Source organism: Phaseolus vulgaris, chromosome 6 (assembly GCF_000499845.2).
Source record: "Phaseolus vulgaris cultivar G19833 chromosome 6, P. vulgaris v2.0, whole genome shotgun sequence".
NCBI lineage: Eukaryota > Viridiplantae > Streptophyta > Magnoliopsida > Fabales > Fabaceae > Phaseolus > Phaseolus vulgaris.
The window spans coordinates 11,640,590-11,656,484 of record NC_023754.2 but is presented as its reverse complement, the minus strand read 5'-3'; the positions used below and the strand labels follow the sequence as shown (position 1 = coordinate 11,656,484).

The following is a 15,895-nucleotide window of genomic DNA, read 5'->3' as shown; positions in this document are numbered from 1 at the left end:
TTATCAGCACCATACACTTTTGGGTTTTAGGTTTTGTTATTCAACTTTTTTACAAACACTAAGTTAAATAAATTGATGTAGCATTGTTTTGTTCTTGTAATTAAAACTCAATTTTGTATATAAATTTTTCTTAGTATTAAAAATGTAATACACTATTTCAATACCAGCAACTACCATATGAAACACTATTAAATTAATTTTTCAGATTATACAAAATTGAAATGTAGATAAAAGTTATAAAATATATAAATTTCATACAAATATTATAATAATATGGTTAATTGATGCGATCAAACCTAATTAAATACAATCAGAAATAAATATAGAGAATTCAAAAGGGAATAATATTATAGGACAGAAGCAAAGTGTAATACGGCAGTAGTAATCATATTATTTAAATTAACTTCTATGAATACATTATTACTTTCGTGAATATCAAGCTATAACATGAAAATTGATTAAAAGATTTACTGCAACGATGACAATAGTAGTAACATCATGTTTTGAGTTTAAACAGTGAATTTGGTAAAACAAGATTCCTTTCAGATTTGGTTTTCAATATTCTGAGTTAATTTAGTACATAAACTATTCTCTTGACATGATGTGGCTCCTCTGTAATCCACCGATCTGCTCATGCAATGAGTCAACCATGAGAGAAAATTGCACTTAAAGGAACAAAAACCGAGGAGTTGAAAAATGCAAATATGTTATAAAATACAAACTTAGAATAATACTAATATTAATTCACTTAATACCCCAATATTGGCAAAATAAGAAAATTACCCTACCATAAAAAAGGTCAGACTTTCCTAGCCCCTCTATGTTGCACTAGGAAAAAATATTTAAATTAATTACGACAGAACTTAGATCACTACCATAAGTGTTACAAGCATTGTTTCTTCATCAGAATTAAAGTTTTATTTCGAGAATGTATCAAAACATTTAGAAAAAATTTCGTGACCATAATAAAATTGAAATAAAACTTCAATTCTGATTTAAAATAATACTATAAACATTTATACTACTGAACCTAAGTTTTTTTTTCTTTAATTTATTGCATTACCATAGTTTGATGAACCTCCAAGTAACACTCCACCAGAAGCTGCATAGACATCAGAAGGATCCACCATTGGAGAGGAAGAAGAAACCCCATTTCTACCACCACCATCACTTCCACTTGCAACATTTCCACCACCACCCAAATGCAATTCAGATAGATTAGGATACTCACTTTTATCCTCAACCCCTTGATCATAGAGAAACCCTTTGAACACATGGCCACCAATTTTCACCACAGCTTGATAGGCATACTCGTCATCCCCATCATCCACTGCAGTCACACGAACACACTTGAACTCTGCAGGTGCACGCACTTGGCAAGGTAGTGACTCCTTGAAACTCACATCTGCACCCAACAAACCCTACTCAGTTCCACACATCAATCCCAATTAACCCATCAAAAACATTGAATGAAGTTATAACAACAACAACATTCTTATATTATAATAGCACTATAATACAATCATTGCTCCCATACTAAAGGCACATTTTTGGTTTATCTTATCTTATTTTGTAAGGAAATGATTGTGTGTTGTTAAAAGATATTTTTTGTGTTTCTAAAATTATTTCAAAACTGTCAGACATTAATAGAAAATATAGATTACCATACTAAGTTTCCGTACATGAAAACCTTATGAACATCTAAAATAAAATAAGAAAACAATACAAACGCGTATAAAACAACGAATTATTTAATATCTATTCAGAGGAAACACACAAACAATGGCCAGGATATCCAGGCAAGAATAACTCTTATCACAAACATAGGATCCTGTTAGGATGAACTTTTGTATGATTGATATATATTATTCTATAACAGCTAGAGTTTCAAACAGATGAATATGTCAATGAAGTTTGCATTAACTTCAGATTATTACCAAACTAAAACTTCAAAAAAAACTCTTGAACAAACTTTTGTAATGAAAAGAAATTGTTTATTTTTTCTCCAATGTTTCAAAAGAGAAAGATAACATAATTTATGTTTTTTCTTGGAGAATATAACTGTACTAGTAGTAGCTAGAAAGATGCAAGAACTGTGGTATAGTAGTCTTTTAGGTCAATAATTGAATGAATTTGAAGGAAAACTCAATACAAAAGCCCTGAAATTTAAGGAGTAGAATGGATTACTGAAAGAAAGAGTGTATTTTTTAACACATTTGAGACACAAACAAACCTTGGTGGCTAGAACCAGTGTCGAAACTCCTAGGAGGAGTGGTGGTGTTATTAGACGTGGAAGTGTGCGAAGTGGTTGTGGTCTGGGAAGGCACGAGCCTAGGTTTCTTGGTGACGGAAGTGGACCCACTGGACCCAACCGCTGCTGTCACCGTCATGAGCTGTCGCTCCCTCCGCCGCGCCGCCGGCACCCATGTGCTCTTCACGTGCGTGACGCAATCGAAACCCCTACTCTTGCAGCACGTCCTGCACCTCCTGTGACTGCAATCCTTTTTCGCCTGGTTTCCACAGTCCTGGCACGTGCTCGTGCCGCTTCCACTCCCACTCCCCTCACGCTCGTGCACGTGCGCGTTCGGATGTTGCTGCTGCTGCGGCGGAGACTCGTCGTGCTCTTGCCATAACTGAATTCTGCCACGGTGGTTACTCGCCAAGACGCCGTCGGCGTGTTGGTGTTGTGGTGATTCCTGTGGTTGCCATAGCTGAATTCTGTTACGGTGGTTATTGATGTTTCCCATTATGCCCTCGCTCTCGGGAGTGAGGCATGGCGTGGCGGTGAGGAGAGGGAAGACGTTGACGCCGAGTGCAGTTCCGTTGGAACTGTTGTTGCTTGGATCGGACAAGACAGCGTCGTTGTGGTGGTGGTGGTGGAACGACGACGCGGGCGCCACCACGAAGATGTCGTGGTGAGGTGAAAGGTTGTGGTTGAATGACCTCGACACCCCGGGCCACATGGATGCGCCGCCGTGTCCGGCGACGGGGGTTGCATTGAAGCCGAGAGAGAGGTCGTCCCCGCGGCCGGAGACGGAGGAAGGCGTCGCTGACCAGTCGACAAAGGCACCGGTATCCGAAGGGAACCTCCTTGTAGTAGCCACAACTGAAGGTGTGAGTTTAGAATTCTGTTCAAATCAGATAGATCAGTGTAACATCCAAGTAGTATTCAGCATTGAAAGTGTATTTTCTTTCATCAGACAATTTTGTTGGAACGGTGTAACCTCCTTGTAGTAGCCATGAATGAAAGTTGTCGTTTTTATCGACAATCCTGTTGGAATCAGAAAGGATCAGTGTAACAATTCTGTATCAGTTGATTCACACGCTCTGATGTAAAATATGCGAATATAAATATAGACATGTTTTGTTTGTCATAGAAAATAACTAACAAGAAGTAAAAGAAGAAGACATACATGAGTTTATTTGTGCGATGACAAGTAAGAAGGTGGTTATGATTGTCTGACTTGAGAAAAGGTTGTTAGATCTTCTGAGGGTTTTGGAAGGAAAATCTATGTATGTGGGGGTATTTGTTGAAGGTGGGGTCTCTGCAAGTGTTACAGAAGGGGAAAGTAGAAGCTTTTCAGAAGAGTGTAATGGAACAAGTGAGAGGTTTCAGCACTTGTGTGTGTGTCTGGTTCTGGTTTATCCATCTTGTGCTAATGTCACTAACTCTGGTGTTTGAAGGAAGAGAAGGGTTGATTGAAGAGAGAGAATGGAAAAATGGGGTTCTGAAATCTGAATGGTTCAGAAAAAGGGCAGAGAAAGAGGGGCAGTGAGCAGTGGAAAAATACAAGAACAACCTATTATGTTGCTTTGAAATCTCTTTTTGTTTTTGTTGATCCTTTCTCTCTCATCATCATCATCATCATCACGATGAACAAGAGCAGCAGTATGTTGTTGTGTTTTTGAGCTTTCTCCACTTACAATGAGAAAACTAGAGGTTCCTTTCTCCCTAACTAGAAAGTGAAGTGAGTGTAGCGTGGGTTATTCTTCCCTGACCAAAACTTTCTTCTGCTCTTCTCTCTCTCTCCAATTATGAGATTCATTGATATAAATAGACTTGGAGAGACCATTGAAAAGATTTTTAAAGACTTTTGTTCTCTAGTTCTTGGAAGGGATATATACATGTTTTGCACCACTGCTACATTCTTATGACAACTATAAATAATAATAATAATAATAATAATATTAAGTTATTTAATTTAATTTAAATTAAATTATTGAATATAAAACTAATAAAATGGGTTTTAAAACGAGAATGGAAATTTGTTAGAGTGTCAACTTCTTCTTGAATCACATGATAAGTTTAGAGATCTTCTTTTACTTACTTAGCACGCTTTACTTTACATAGGTAGGAAACTGAATTTTGGCCAGATTTTTCATTTTTTAAACATAAATTCAAGAAAAGTTGTAAGAATAAAAATCATTAATAAAAAAATAATATTATGTTAATTAAATTAGATATTGTTTTAGAAATTAAAAAAATTATTGATATTAAAATTAATTTTTAATAACAAAATTTATAAACAATAAATAAATAATTATATTAAAAATTAAGCAAATTTGTTAAGTTATTTATATAATATATACAATTATATATATAAATTGTAATATTATATTAAACTAAGTTAGTAATGTTATTAAAATGAAATTTAATTAAAAATAATTGTATTAATAATTCATATTATAACCCTATTAAATATTTCGACTATTTAAATACATTTACTAATATAATTGTATAATATATGGATAACTTGTATTAATTATATATTAAATTAAAAAAATTGTTATAGAATAAATATTTGTGAGTTAAAAATAATTCATATTTTAAGTTATTTTACATAATTATTAAATCATTTAAGAGATGTTAATTAAATAATTAATAAGTTATTCTATTATTAATAAATTAATGAAATTTAAAAAGGATAACCATTATTATATTAATAATCAATGTTATTAATTAAATTTTAAATGATTAAGAATTAATAAATTTAATAATTTAATGTAAATTAAAAGCAATATATTAAAACAAATACTTACATTAAAGTAATATTAAGTTTTGTTAAATTTTTGTTCTATAAAAAATAATTTGATAAATTAAAGATAATAAGATAATTTACTATGATTAATAGAAGTAACTTTTGTACTTTATCATTTAGAGAAGAGAAACTAAAATAATTGTACATTAATAATTGAAATGAAACTTTGATGTAACACAAACAAAAATAATGGATATGACATGAAGTAGACAAATGTTGAAGCACCATTAACATGTCATGTAATGATTTTTTTTTTTTCATATCTAATAGTAATAATATTTTTTTGCATTAACTTAACACTAAATTATATTGCCCTTAATTTTCAAGTTAATTGATTCGTGTACGATCTTGTCATCATAAATTCGAATAAGAAGTTTTACATTATGTTTTTTTAGGTGTATAACTTAGTACTTATATGACTTTCTAAACAATTATGCTGAGGTGTATATTTGTTGGAGCATCATAATTCTTGTTGAAAATACGTGTATAGTTGATTTGTTGAAACAATTGGTTTATTATACTTAGTGTTTTTTAAGGTTTTTAAAAAGTTTTGTTTTTTTTTTATTTTGATAAAATCATTATTATTTTATGTGAAGTTCTTAATAGGAAAATAAATCAATCAGTTAGTTGTTTTTTTAACAAATTTTTTTTATAAGCTCCAAACTATTTTTAAATATTTCTAACTATTTTTTACTAATAATCTAATATGTTTAACCAATTCTTTGAGTCTATATAAAGACTGTTATGTGGTCTTTTCAAATGGATAACAAAGAGATTTTATTAAAAACGTCTTTAAGAGAAGATAAGAGCTTTTGGATCATTGCTTGTGTGAAGTACGATTTAGGTTTTTTATTCATTTGTACTACTGCTTTGTAAAGCTCATGTGTATTCTATTTCCTTCTTTGAATACTGTAATTGTGTGTTAGTCAATTTCATAAAGGGTTTATGGAAACTATGTTGTTGATCAAGAGCGTTGTGTGTTCTTGAGAGGTTCAAGATCAACATTCTTAGTGTGTTTTGTAATCTAGTTTTGATTGCATAATGAATTCTCAGTGGTTAGCTAAGAACTGGATGTAGCTTTTGGGTTAAAAGTGAACCAGTATAAATTTCTTTGCGTGAATCTCTCTTTCTCTATTCTGACATACTACTTTATATTTTGTTCTTTGTTTTCTGGTATAAATTGTTTTGATAAAACAACTGGTTGATTTTCCATAAAAGCTAGAAATCTGGTATTTTATCCAGTTGAACAAAAAATCAATTGATTGGTTTTACAAAACTTTTCACTAAACTTCCAACCTTTGCGAAAATCTTGTGAAAACAATTCACTCCCTCTTGTTTTGGCCATGCATTCTAACATGTTTTTGCATTGTTATAAGATTCCTCACCCATGAATAGTAATGCTAGTGTAATCAATGCATTGAATATATACACATCAGTTCAACATTTTTCTACCACAAATGAGGCTTTGCACTGTCACAAGATTTTCCACACGTTAATAGTTAAGTCATAATAATCAGTGCATACATAATTAACGTGTTAGTTGATCCAATGTGGACATGTTTTTTGTTCTAGCATAAAGGACAACTTATCATGGCAATAAGATTTTTCATATGTGAATAATAATGTCATGAGAACCAATGATTTTTAGTATATTATGTTTCTATTATTTTATTTGCAACAATATTTATGCTATTTATGTTTGGATAATTAAATTATTTAAATGTATAAGTATCAAGTGATGTTTGTTATATCCTAAGTTTTTTCATGATGGTTTTTGTTCATATGGTTCTCCTTAGACATCATATTGTTGGTAAATCAACAGACAATAAAAGTGTTTATAATAATTGGAAATATTCCACAAATTGCCCATATTGATGAAAACCATGACATAGTTCGTTCTTAACTTTAAGTGGAAGATGAGTATGGCGAAGAGTTAGTGTAATAAAAAATGTATTTCAAAAGGTTGGTATAACTTTCAAGTCATGCATTGAAAAGTTTCACTTATGCAAGTCACTCATACAAGTGGATAGAGCATTCCCATATGGGAAATATAGAGTAACCCTAGTTGTGGTCATTGCATAAGATGGGAGAAACAACATACTCCCAATCACCTTTGTTGTGATTTAACACATTGCATAGAACTTCATGAAGCACTTAAAAATTGAATTACTATTTTTTTTTGCAAATATGGTCCTTTTCACATTATATGTTCCATTTTTCTAACTTTTTAGTTGTTTCATCTTCATACGTAATGACTAAGCTCTAATTCAACTACTACTATTAGTACAACTTAATAAGGGATGTTAATCCAGAAGCGGAAAAATGGTTGATGATACCCCCAAGGAATGTGTGGCCATATTCATATGTGTGATCTCGTACTCAAGCAAATGAAAAAGTTTAAATTATAGACCTTATAATGCAAGGTCTTAGATTGTTTGATGCATAGTCTAAATCGTTTGCTACATGAAGAGTGAACAAAAAGAAAGTATATTTAGGGCTAGTTAACCCAAAGTCCTCTCTCAACAAATTCAATTATGATTTTAATAAAACAGATTTCAAATAACGTCTGCAGAAAGCATGAATTAGAAAGATCACACTACAAGAAAATAATTAAATAGAAACTAATTTTAAATACCAAAATAATTAGTTACTATATTGACTACATTAGAGACCATGTTATAAACTAAAAACATTATTGGTATATACCATAGTTTCTATTATTAATAAAAAAAATTGTAAAGTAATTACTAAATTGATATCTAACCATTAACTACCAAGGTTTTAGTTACTAACTACTTTATATTCTAAATTAATCTCTATTAGTCTTTTAGAGACTAATTTAGAATCTAAAATATTAGTAGCTAAAACCTTGGTAACTAATTTAGATACCAATTTAGAAACCATATTATAATTTTGTATTAATAACAGAACCACTTTTGATACCAATAATTTTTTAGTTTCTAAACTAGTATCTAATTTAGTCATTATAGTGACTAATTATTTTTTGTTTCTAAATGTCATTGTTATTTAATGATTTTCTTGTAGTATTAGTAAATTAAGGATGAGTTGTTTTTGTTTAAGGAATCAATTTAAAAGAATGGGAATAAAACGATTAAAAATCATATTGATTCTCTAGTTTATTCATCATTCAATTCTTCATCAGTTGTCCTATATTTATTATTAATCCAATTTCCAAACAGAATTGTAATAGTCGAACATGTGTTAATCAACTTGTTAAATTCCTCACCTGCATCCAAGCGTATACATGTGAGATATTCAATGCTTTACCTCTCGAATTAAGTAAACAAAAGACTATTTATAATCAAACAAACTAAACAAGAATTTCAACTAAAGAAAAAAATTGCATTATCAACAAGCGTTTAAAAATAATTCCAAAGCATAAATTAGAATTCAAAAATATTGGTCTTGAAGACATTCAAACTTCAAGATATGATATTTTGATAATAAATATTCAAGAAGAAAAAAGATGATGATGATATAGAGGTGTTTAAACTTTCTTTGTATTTGTTTATGAATGTCTCACCAAAGGTACTTGTAAGATCAACACATAACCAAACTAAAATGAGTTAAAATAATTTTAAAAATATTTTAAAATCATAATAATGTAAAATAGTTTTAAAAATATTTTAAAATTATAATAATCAATTACATGGTTAAATAATAGATTAAATTGGTTTTGGTGAGGGTTAGAATATTTTAATCATTTATTGTATTTGTTAACATATTAAAACAAAAAAAAACCATGTTAAGTGTTTCCAAGTTTTCAAGATAACAATTGATTATTATCTTGAGATAATCGATTAAACACGTTCTTGCAATAAATGAATAAATATTTTGAAAGATAATAATTGATTATGGTCTTTAGATAATAGATTAACCATGTTCCAATAATTAATTAAGAATTGGTATAATCAATTATTTGATAATTAATTGATTTACAAAGAATAATCAATTAAATGGAATAGTAATTGATTAAATGCATTAAAAAATGTTGCTTGCTAAGATAAGTTATCTTAGAGGAGAATTCAAAGAGAGTAGATGAATATGAATGTTAACAGAAATTCATTACTTAAAGTATATCAAAATCTGAATTATATAAAGGAGGAGCAATATTAATAGGGTTAGAAAACTTGCATAGCAAGCTATTAAAACTCTAAATTGCATGACAAGTTAGGGTTAGAAGGTTGCTTGTCACCCAAGCTTCTTCTAAACCCTACCTTGCGATCCTATGCTACTTTATACAAAGTATATTGTCGAATCAAGTGTGTTCAAGCTTTGAAGAATCCAAATCTTTTGAGTTTGATGGAAGGTTGGATGTGCTTGTTGTTGCTGAGGTGCTTTAGAATAGGATCTGGGGTAGATTATCTTTGTAAAATCCACTTTTGATTGAATCCAAAGCTAAAGTGTTTTTCAAACTAAGTGAAAAACAACCTGTTGTTTTGTCGAAACAACCGATTGTTTTACTCTTAGGTGTTTTGAAAAAGGTTGAAAACTGTTTTTGGTGGTTGACTTGCTGTCAAACTAAAACAATCAATTGATTCACACATTCAACCGATTGTTTGTTTTCAAATCATAACAGAAAACTGTTTTGTGTGTTGACTGAGCTTTAAATGATTTTGTAACTAAATGCACTCCTGTTTTAAATGCTTTGACCATTCTTTAAAAGCTATAAAGATTTTGTTCATCTTTTGTAACAAACAAGAACTGAGATTTAATCATAGAAAAACATATTTGAGTTTTTCACTGATTTTGCTTTCAGGAGTTAAAGATTGCTTTGAGCTTGCTTTGATCAAGAGAGAGTGGAATAGGATTTGTATTGATTTCAGTTCATTCTGTAACAAGTGTAATCCTTTTGTACTTTGTGTAAACTGTGGTGTGATAGGCCAAGAAGTGTTGTGTGCTCTTGAGGTTGTCAAGATCAACATTCTTGGTGGTGTATGTGCTGAGCCAAAGGAAGTGTGTTTCTTGAGGGGATCAAGGTCACTTCTTTGGTGGTGTGTGTAAGTAATCTAGGTTTGGTTACTTAGTGGATTCCTCAGTGGTTTCTGGGAAAACTGGATGTAACTCTTGGTTTAAGAGTGAACCAGTATAAATTGTGTGTGCAATCTCTCTCTTCCTTAAACTCTTTAATTTCAGTGTGTATATTTTTCAACTGGTATAAACAACCGATTGTTTTCCTGGTGTTGTATTATTTTGCTTTGTGTTTTTGGCTAATTAGATTCTAAATCAGGTTTTCTCAAAGGAATTTCATTCTAGACTAAAAGGTTTGCGAAAATCCCCTTTAAACCATTCACCCCCCTCTAGTTTAAAGTCATACATTCTTACAATATTTACATGGTTGATAATTTTGTAGAACATGAAGATTAATATATTATTCTCCATGAAAGGAGAATCTTCTGATGCTCTTCTTCTTCTTTCATTCTTCTGGTCATTGCTATGATGAGAGGTCCAATATGTAGCTTCTCAGGTGGTCCTGTATCACATTTGAATCATGAACTTTAAGGATAAGACTTCCAAGTAATCAAACAATTTTTTAAAATTTTCACACTCATTTGCGCACTTAAAGAATTCAAGAAAGAATATGATCAAGTGTTGGTTTTATGAGTTGCTTCTGTTGCGTAGTTATATTTTATTATTTGTACTTTGTTTTTGTTTTTGGATTGGTTTTCCAGGTTTGTAATCTTGGTGATTAGGATTTAATAAAACTATAGATCCTGAGAGTTGACAAGGTTGTATTTCCTCTTAATATCAAGTATGTTGCATAACCTCTTGAAGTGGTTCAAGAGTTTATTATTGTAAACTTTTTAGAAGTTAGTTGAACCAACAATTCTCAAGTTAAATTGTTGAGTTTGGAGTAGCATCAATAGGATCTGAACCAATATAAATTCTTGTTTACTTTATTTCTTGTTTTCTCTTTTCATGATATTGTTGCACTCCTTGTATCAATTTAGATTTTGATTAAAGGTGCATCCTAATTTTCAGTCTTCAAGGTTTTGAAAAGAATACTAAAAAGGTGAAAGTTTTCAGAAACTTTTTTATATAACCAATTCACACCCATTCTCTTGGTTTAATTTAACCATTCTTTTTTTTTTTATAACAATTGGCTTCAGAGATGGTTTTTTAAATTTAATTAAAACAAAGATATTGCATTTTCAAATGAATTTATAAAATAATTCTTTATGGAAGGTGTTGCTATAAATAGGACTCCATTATTTTATGGAGAAATTTTATTTTTTTTTTGGAAATTTATAATGGTTTTTTTTCTTGGAATCTGTTGATGGAAGAATATGGGATGTTGCTGTGAATGACCCTTTTTTTCCATGATTTTATTAACAACATGCATGATGAAAAAGATTTTCTATAACAAATGAAACAAGAAGAGCACAATATGATGTAAAGGCAAGGAACATCATAGCATCGACCTTGACTTTGGATGAATTTTACAGGATATTCATTTGTAAATTTGCAAAGGAAATGTGGTATGTCCTAAAGGTGACTCATGAGAGGACTAAAGAAGTTAAGAGGGTGGTAACAATTATTTTGCGATCAAATTGAAACAAAATTTAGTTCCAATGCAGAGACCTTTTAACAATAGTGTTAAACCGTCTACCACCAATAGATGATAGTATAAAAGTGATTAGATAACCCCAAGTCACCTGCCAACAAATCCAATAGTGAATCCAGTGAACTGAATTCAAAATCTATCTCCAAACAACACAAGTTAACAATAACACTAAAGTAAAGGGGGTTATGTTTGTTTAGCAAGAAAATATAATAGATGTTGTAAGATGAATGAAAAACATGTGATTCCCAAGTTCTCCCACCAATGAATTCTTCACAGGTTATCAAAAGATTACCATCCTTCAATTCTCACACAAGGTTAAACTAAATTAAACATGCATTAATCCAATTCAATCAAATCTTATAAGCAAAACATGCATCTACTCATGTATTAAATACCCTAATTGTATCCATGTGTCTACTTATGAGATGTTTTTCTTTTATCTCTTGAATCATGCGCCTAAGAGATTAATTAGTGCAATGTGAACTAACCAAGAAATCTAAATTAGAGAAAAGAATTGAACCCTCAACTTGTGTTTGAGAACAACCTTTTACAAAACCAAATTTCAAAAAGATCAGAAGGTTAAAATAGACTGCTATAGAGAATTGAATAAACAAAACTTTTATTGATCAGAACCTTGGAACTCAATGTGGAATTACAAGGGAATCAACTGAGAAGGTTTATCCTTCCATGAAGAGGAAATAATTAAAAGAAAAATAAAACTAAGTCTAAAATTGCCATTCGACCATGAAATGCTATGAAACGTGATGCCATGTTCTTCCCCATAAGTCACTTTTATAATTTTCTTTTCGTTGCACAAAATCGAAATGAGAATTTGCCTTAGGATTTTGTTTTATAACTATCAAATGTTTCCTTTCTCTTTTTCGAATTATCAAGTAGATATTTTTTTCCCAATCAGTTCCAGATCTCATTCTTGTTCTCTTCCAAATATTTTGTTTCCAAACACCATTCAAATTTGCTCATTTATTAAAATTAAATAAACCTTATTGCGAGAGATATTTGAAGAATATTTACTTGAACAATATATTCAAAGGAGATTTGGTATGTTTTTTGTGCATTTAACAAAGGGATTTTTAATTTAAAAAATCTGAGAGAATATCCTTGCAGAAGATTTGCTTCCAATTATATTTTTTATTTTCTTCCAATTTTGTTTATGAGATATTGTAGATTTAATTATATAACTATTTAACTCATAATTCATTTCTCATTTTGATTTAAAGAAACAACTTGGACTTTGGTGTGATTCAACCCACTTGGACTTTCGTTTCCCATTTTGATTTAAAGAAACAACTTGGACTTTCGTTTCCCATTTTGATTTAAAGACACTTATTATGTCAAACTGTATAGTGAGATCGTTTGCTCTGAGGAATATTAGATCTTCTACTGCGATTGAAACACAAGACTAGAAAAAATAACACTTAAGTCCAAAATAAACCCAATTAGATGAATCTCAATTAAAACAGTGGATTTATTCATGATTATAGTTCAAGAATCTAAGCTTAAAGCTTTAAAGTGTGAATGAATTTATGCTCAATAGAAGGCAAGAAAGAACACCTTTGATGTGCATAAAAGATTCACTAATATAGTGAACCATCTTGTAGCATTGGGTAAACATTTTGATACTAAAGAATTAAATATTACAATTTTAAAAAGTTTGAACAGGTACTGGCAGTCAAAGGTCGCAACTATCTCTAAGTTAAGGGATCTCACAACCATGAATATGACAACAATTTTTGGAAAGATAAGAGAGCGTGAGTTGGAGTTAGGAAGACTAAAAGATGAAAAAGAAGAACGCAACAAGAAAAGCATACCACTAAAGGTAAACTCAAGAAAGTTGGATGATGATTCATATGACGAAAATATGAATTTTATGGTAAATAGGTTTTGTTCTTCAGAAACAAGAACAATAATAGAGGGTTGCAACAAAATGATCAAACCTCCAACATCATCTGTTATGAGTTTGACAAACCAAGTGATATTAAACTTGAAATGAAAAGTAGAAAGATCATAAAAGGGAAAAGGCCTACATTGCTTGGGAGGAAAATGTATCATCCTCACCAAGTTCATCAAGTATTAATGGAGAAGAGGCAAACATGTGTCTAATAGTTTATCATTGTTCTAATGCAAATAATGTAAGTGATTATAATTCATCTCAATGTTTTCTTAAAAACCAACTTCTTGATGCGTTTAATGAAATGCATGAAGAATAAAAAAAATTTGATTTATCCAAAAAATAGATTAAAAAGTTAGAATAGATGGCTGGAAGACAAGCTGAAACAATTGGAAGAATAAAATCTCAATTTAAAAATAGATATGGAAGGTCTTGAAATGATTTACGAAACCTCTTGCAATTGTGACGCTAAGTTGAAAGGTAAAATTTCATATTGTGATTTATGCAAGTTTTTGGAATGGAAAGTCAAATATATTGAAGGAGAAATGACAAGATTACCAATTGAGAAGTATAATCTTAATGTCCTCTTTAATTCTCAAAGATATGTAAATGAAAAACCTGGATTGGGATTTCAACCAATTAGGAAAACAAATAATTTAAAAAAGAATTCATTTACATCTAAACAAATTCTATTGTTTTTATTGTATGGAGAAAGGGCATATGATCAATAAATTTATTTTAGAAAAGTTGTTATACCTAGAGGGAAATATATCTGAATTACCAAAGGTAGAAAATGTGCTACTAACATGACATGACCCAAATTTCTTTTAGGGACCAACGAGATGAAACTCTTATTGTTTTGTAGGAAAGATGTTGATAATGATTAATATCAAGAAGATTTTACAAAGATAACAAGAGCCAAAAGATCAACCACAAAGAAAGGGGAGACTCCAGATGTTGCAATACCTCCTTCCATTGGAGGATGGTTCAGTGATGATGAATCAAGAGAAGAGATCATAACTCTCTAGAGTGAAAGGAAGATCATTCAAAAAATTTCTTCTTCTGGACTACTTTAGAGAGGAAGGATTCACCTTTCAATAGTTTATTAAATATCAAGGGCTAAAATCTTTTGGGGAAATGCAAGGACTATATTATTCATACTTGATAAGAGTATTTTTCAAAGCATAGTTGGTCAGGTTGCTTATCTCCAAGGTAAAAGGTGTAAAAATAATCATTAACGCTTTTGTGTGGGCAAATATTGCTAAATTCAATATGAAAGGGGTAACAACCTCGGATCTTTAAAACTTTAGCAAGATTTCAAGTTTATCTTGATTATCTAAGGAACCCAACTACTCTTCAAGGCACCAATTTTAGGCAATTCAATTCTCTCTCTATTTCTTTGTTTGTAGCGCTTTGATATTGCTTCAATCTTTATTTGCACAAATCTTGCTTCTTAGCTTCATCTCTTTCCTATTGGGCGCTCAATTAGGGAACTTTGACTTTCAACTCTATATGTGCCTTTATGTTCTTTTGATAATTCCTGGAAATAATGTAAGTATCGATGAACAAAATAATCATCATAAGAAAGCATATGTATCACTGAAACAACATCTTTCTATCTTTGAATTATCCTGACTTTCTATTCTCAATTTTTTCACTACAAAAGCATTTTCAAATAGTTTCCAAGTTAATAAATTATTTTAACGTTGAAGTATAATTAGATTTTAACTTGAATATATTTTCACAAAATATATTTTAAAAAACTCTTTCATATGAAAAATACGTGTGCTTTATTTTTTCAAAACTTTCCAATAATACACTGTTCATTTGAAAACTTTCTAATACAAACTTAATTTTATTCTTTAATGCACAACTGTATTTGAAATAATTTATAATCAACATAAAAAATATTTTTCATTCACAAAATATTGAAGCACATAATATTTTAGATTTTTATTGTGCTCTGTTTTATGTTATTGTATACAAAAACTTTCCAAAATCATTTATTCATAAATCTTATTTGAAAATTGTTTTTATATGAATTAAGAATGTCAAATAAGATTTGAAAATATATAAGGAGTGTCATAAAGAATTCCAAGAATGTAAAAGTTAAGTATAGACACTCCCTGATATAGTAAATTGTCTGATGTGTAGAAGACAAGATGATTGGTTGTCGCATGTAAGTTTGAGTGACAGTCTGATGTGTTTACAAGAACTGTATAGTTGAGCTTTTAACATGATTTGGAATCATCTATCTTGTTATCCTTAAGGGACTGTCTGGCAAGATCTTCTAATGTGTCCATAAGCAATAAGATCGTTTGGTGAGACCGTCTGGCAGGTTCTTGCATTGTGAGACTATCT

At 30.4% G+C, this 15,895-nt stretch overlaps 1 protein-coding gene across 1 annotated transcript; it reads right to left on the bottom strand.

Moving 5' to 3' along the window:
- Window positions 1–443: 443 nt before the first annotated feature.
- LOC137831115 (protein LATERAL ROOT PRIMORDIUM 1-like) lies at window positions 444–4,033 on the bottom strand. Its single transcript, XM_068638653.1, has 4 exons — window positions 3,414–4,033; window positions 2,234–3,271; window positions 1,064–1,405; window positions 444–627 (listed from the first exon to the last, which is right to left on the bottom strand). Exons 2-4 carry the CDS (start codon window positions 2,961–2,963, stop codon window positions 569–571), a joined length of 1,131 nt encoding a protein of 376 aa, XP_068494754.1. The 5' UTR covers window positions 2,964–3,271; window positions 3,414–4,033; the 3' UTR covers window positions 444–568.
- Between the last annotated feature and the right edge of the window lie 11,862 nt (window positions 4,034–15,895).

Bases quoted from the DNA above. Each gene is read 5' to 3' on its own strand.
- LOC137831115 (XM_068638653.1), bottom strand. From the start codon at position 2,963: ATGTGGCCCGGGGTGTCGAGGTCATTCAACCACAACCTTTCACCTCAC. The intron at 1,406-2,233 runs GTTTGTTTGTGT...TGTTGGGTGCAG, and splicing joins CACTGGTTCTAGCCACCAAG to ATGTGAGTTTCAAGGAGTCA. The intron at 628-1,063 runs GTAATGCAATAA...TTGCATGAGCAG, and splicing joins TGGAGGTTCATCAAACTATG to ATCGGTGGATTACAGAGGAG.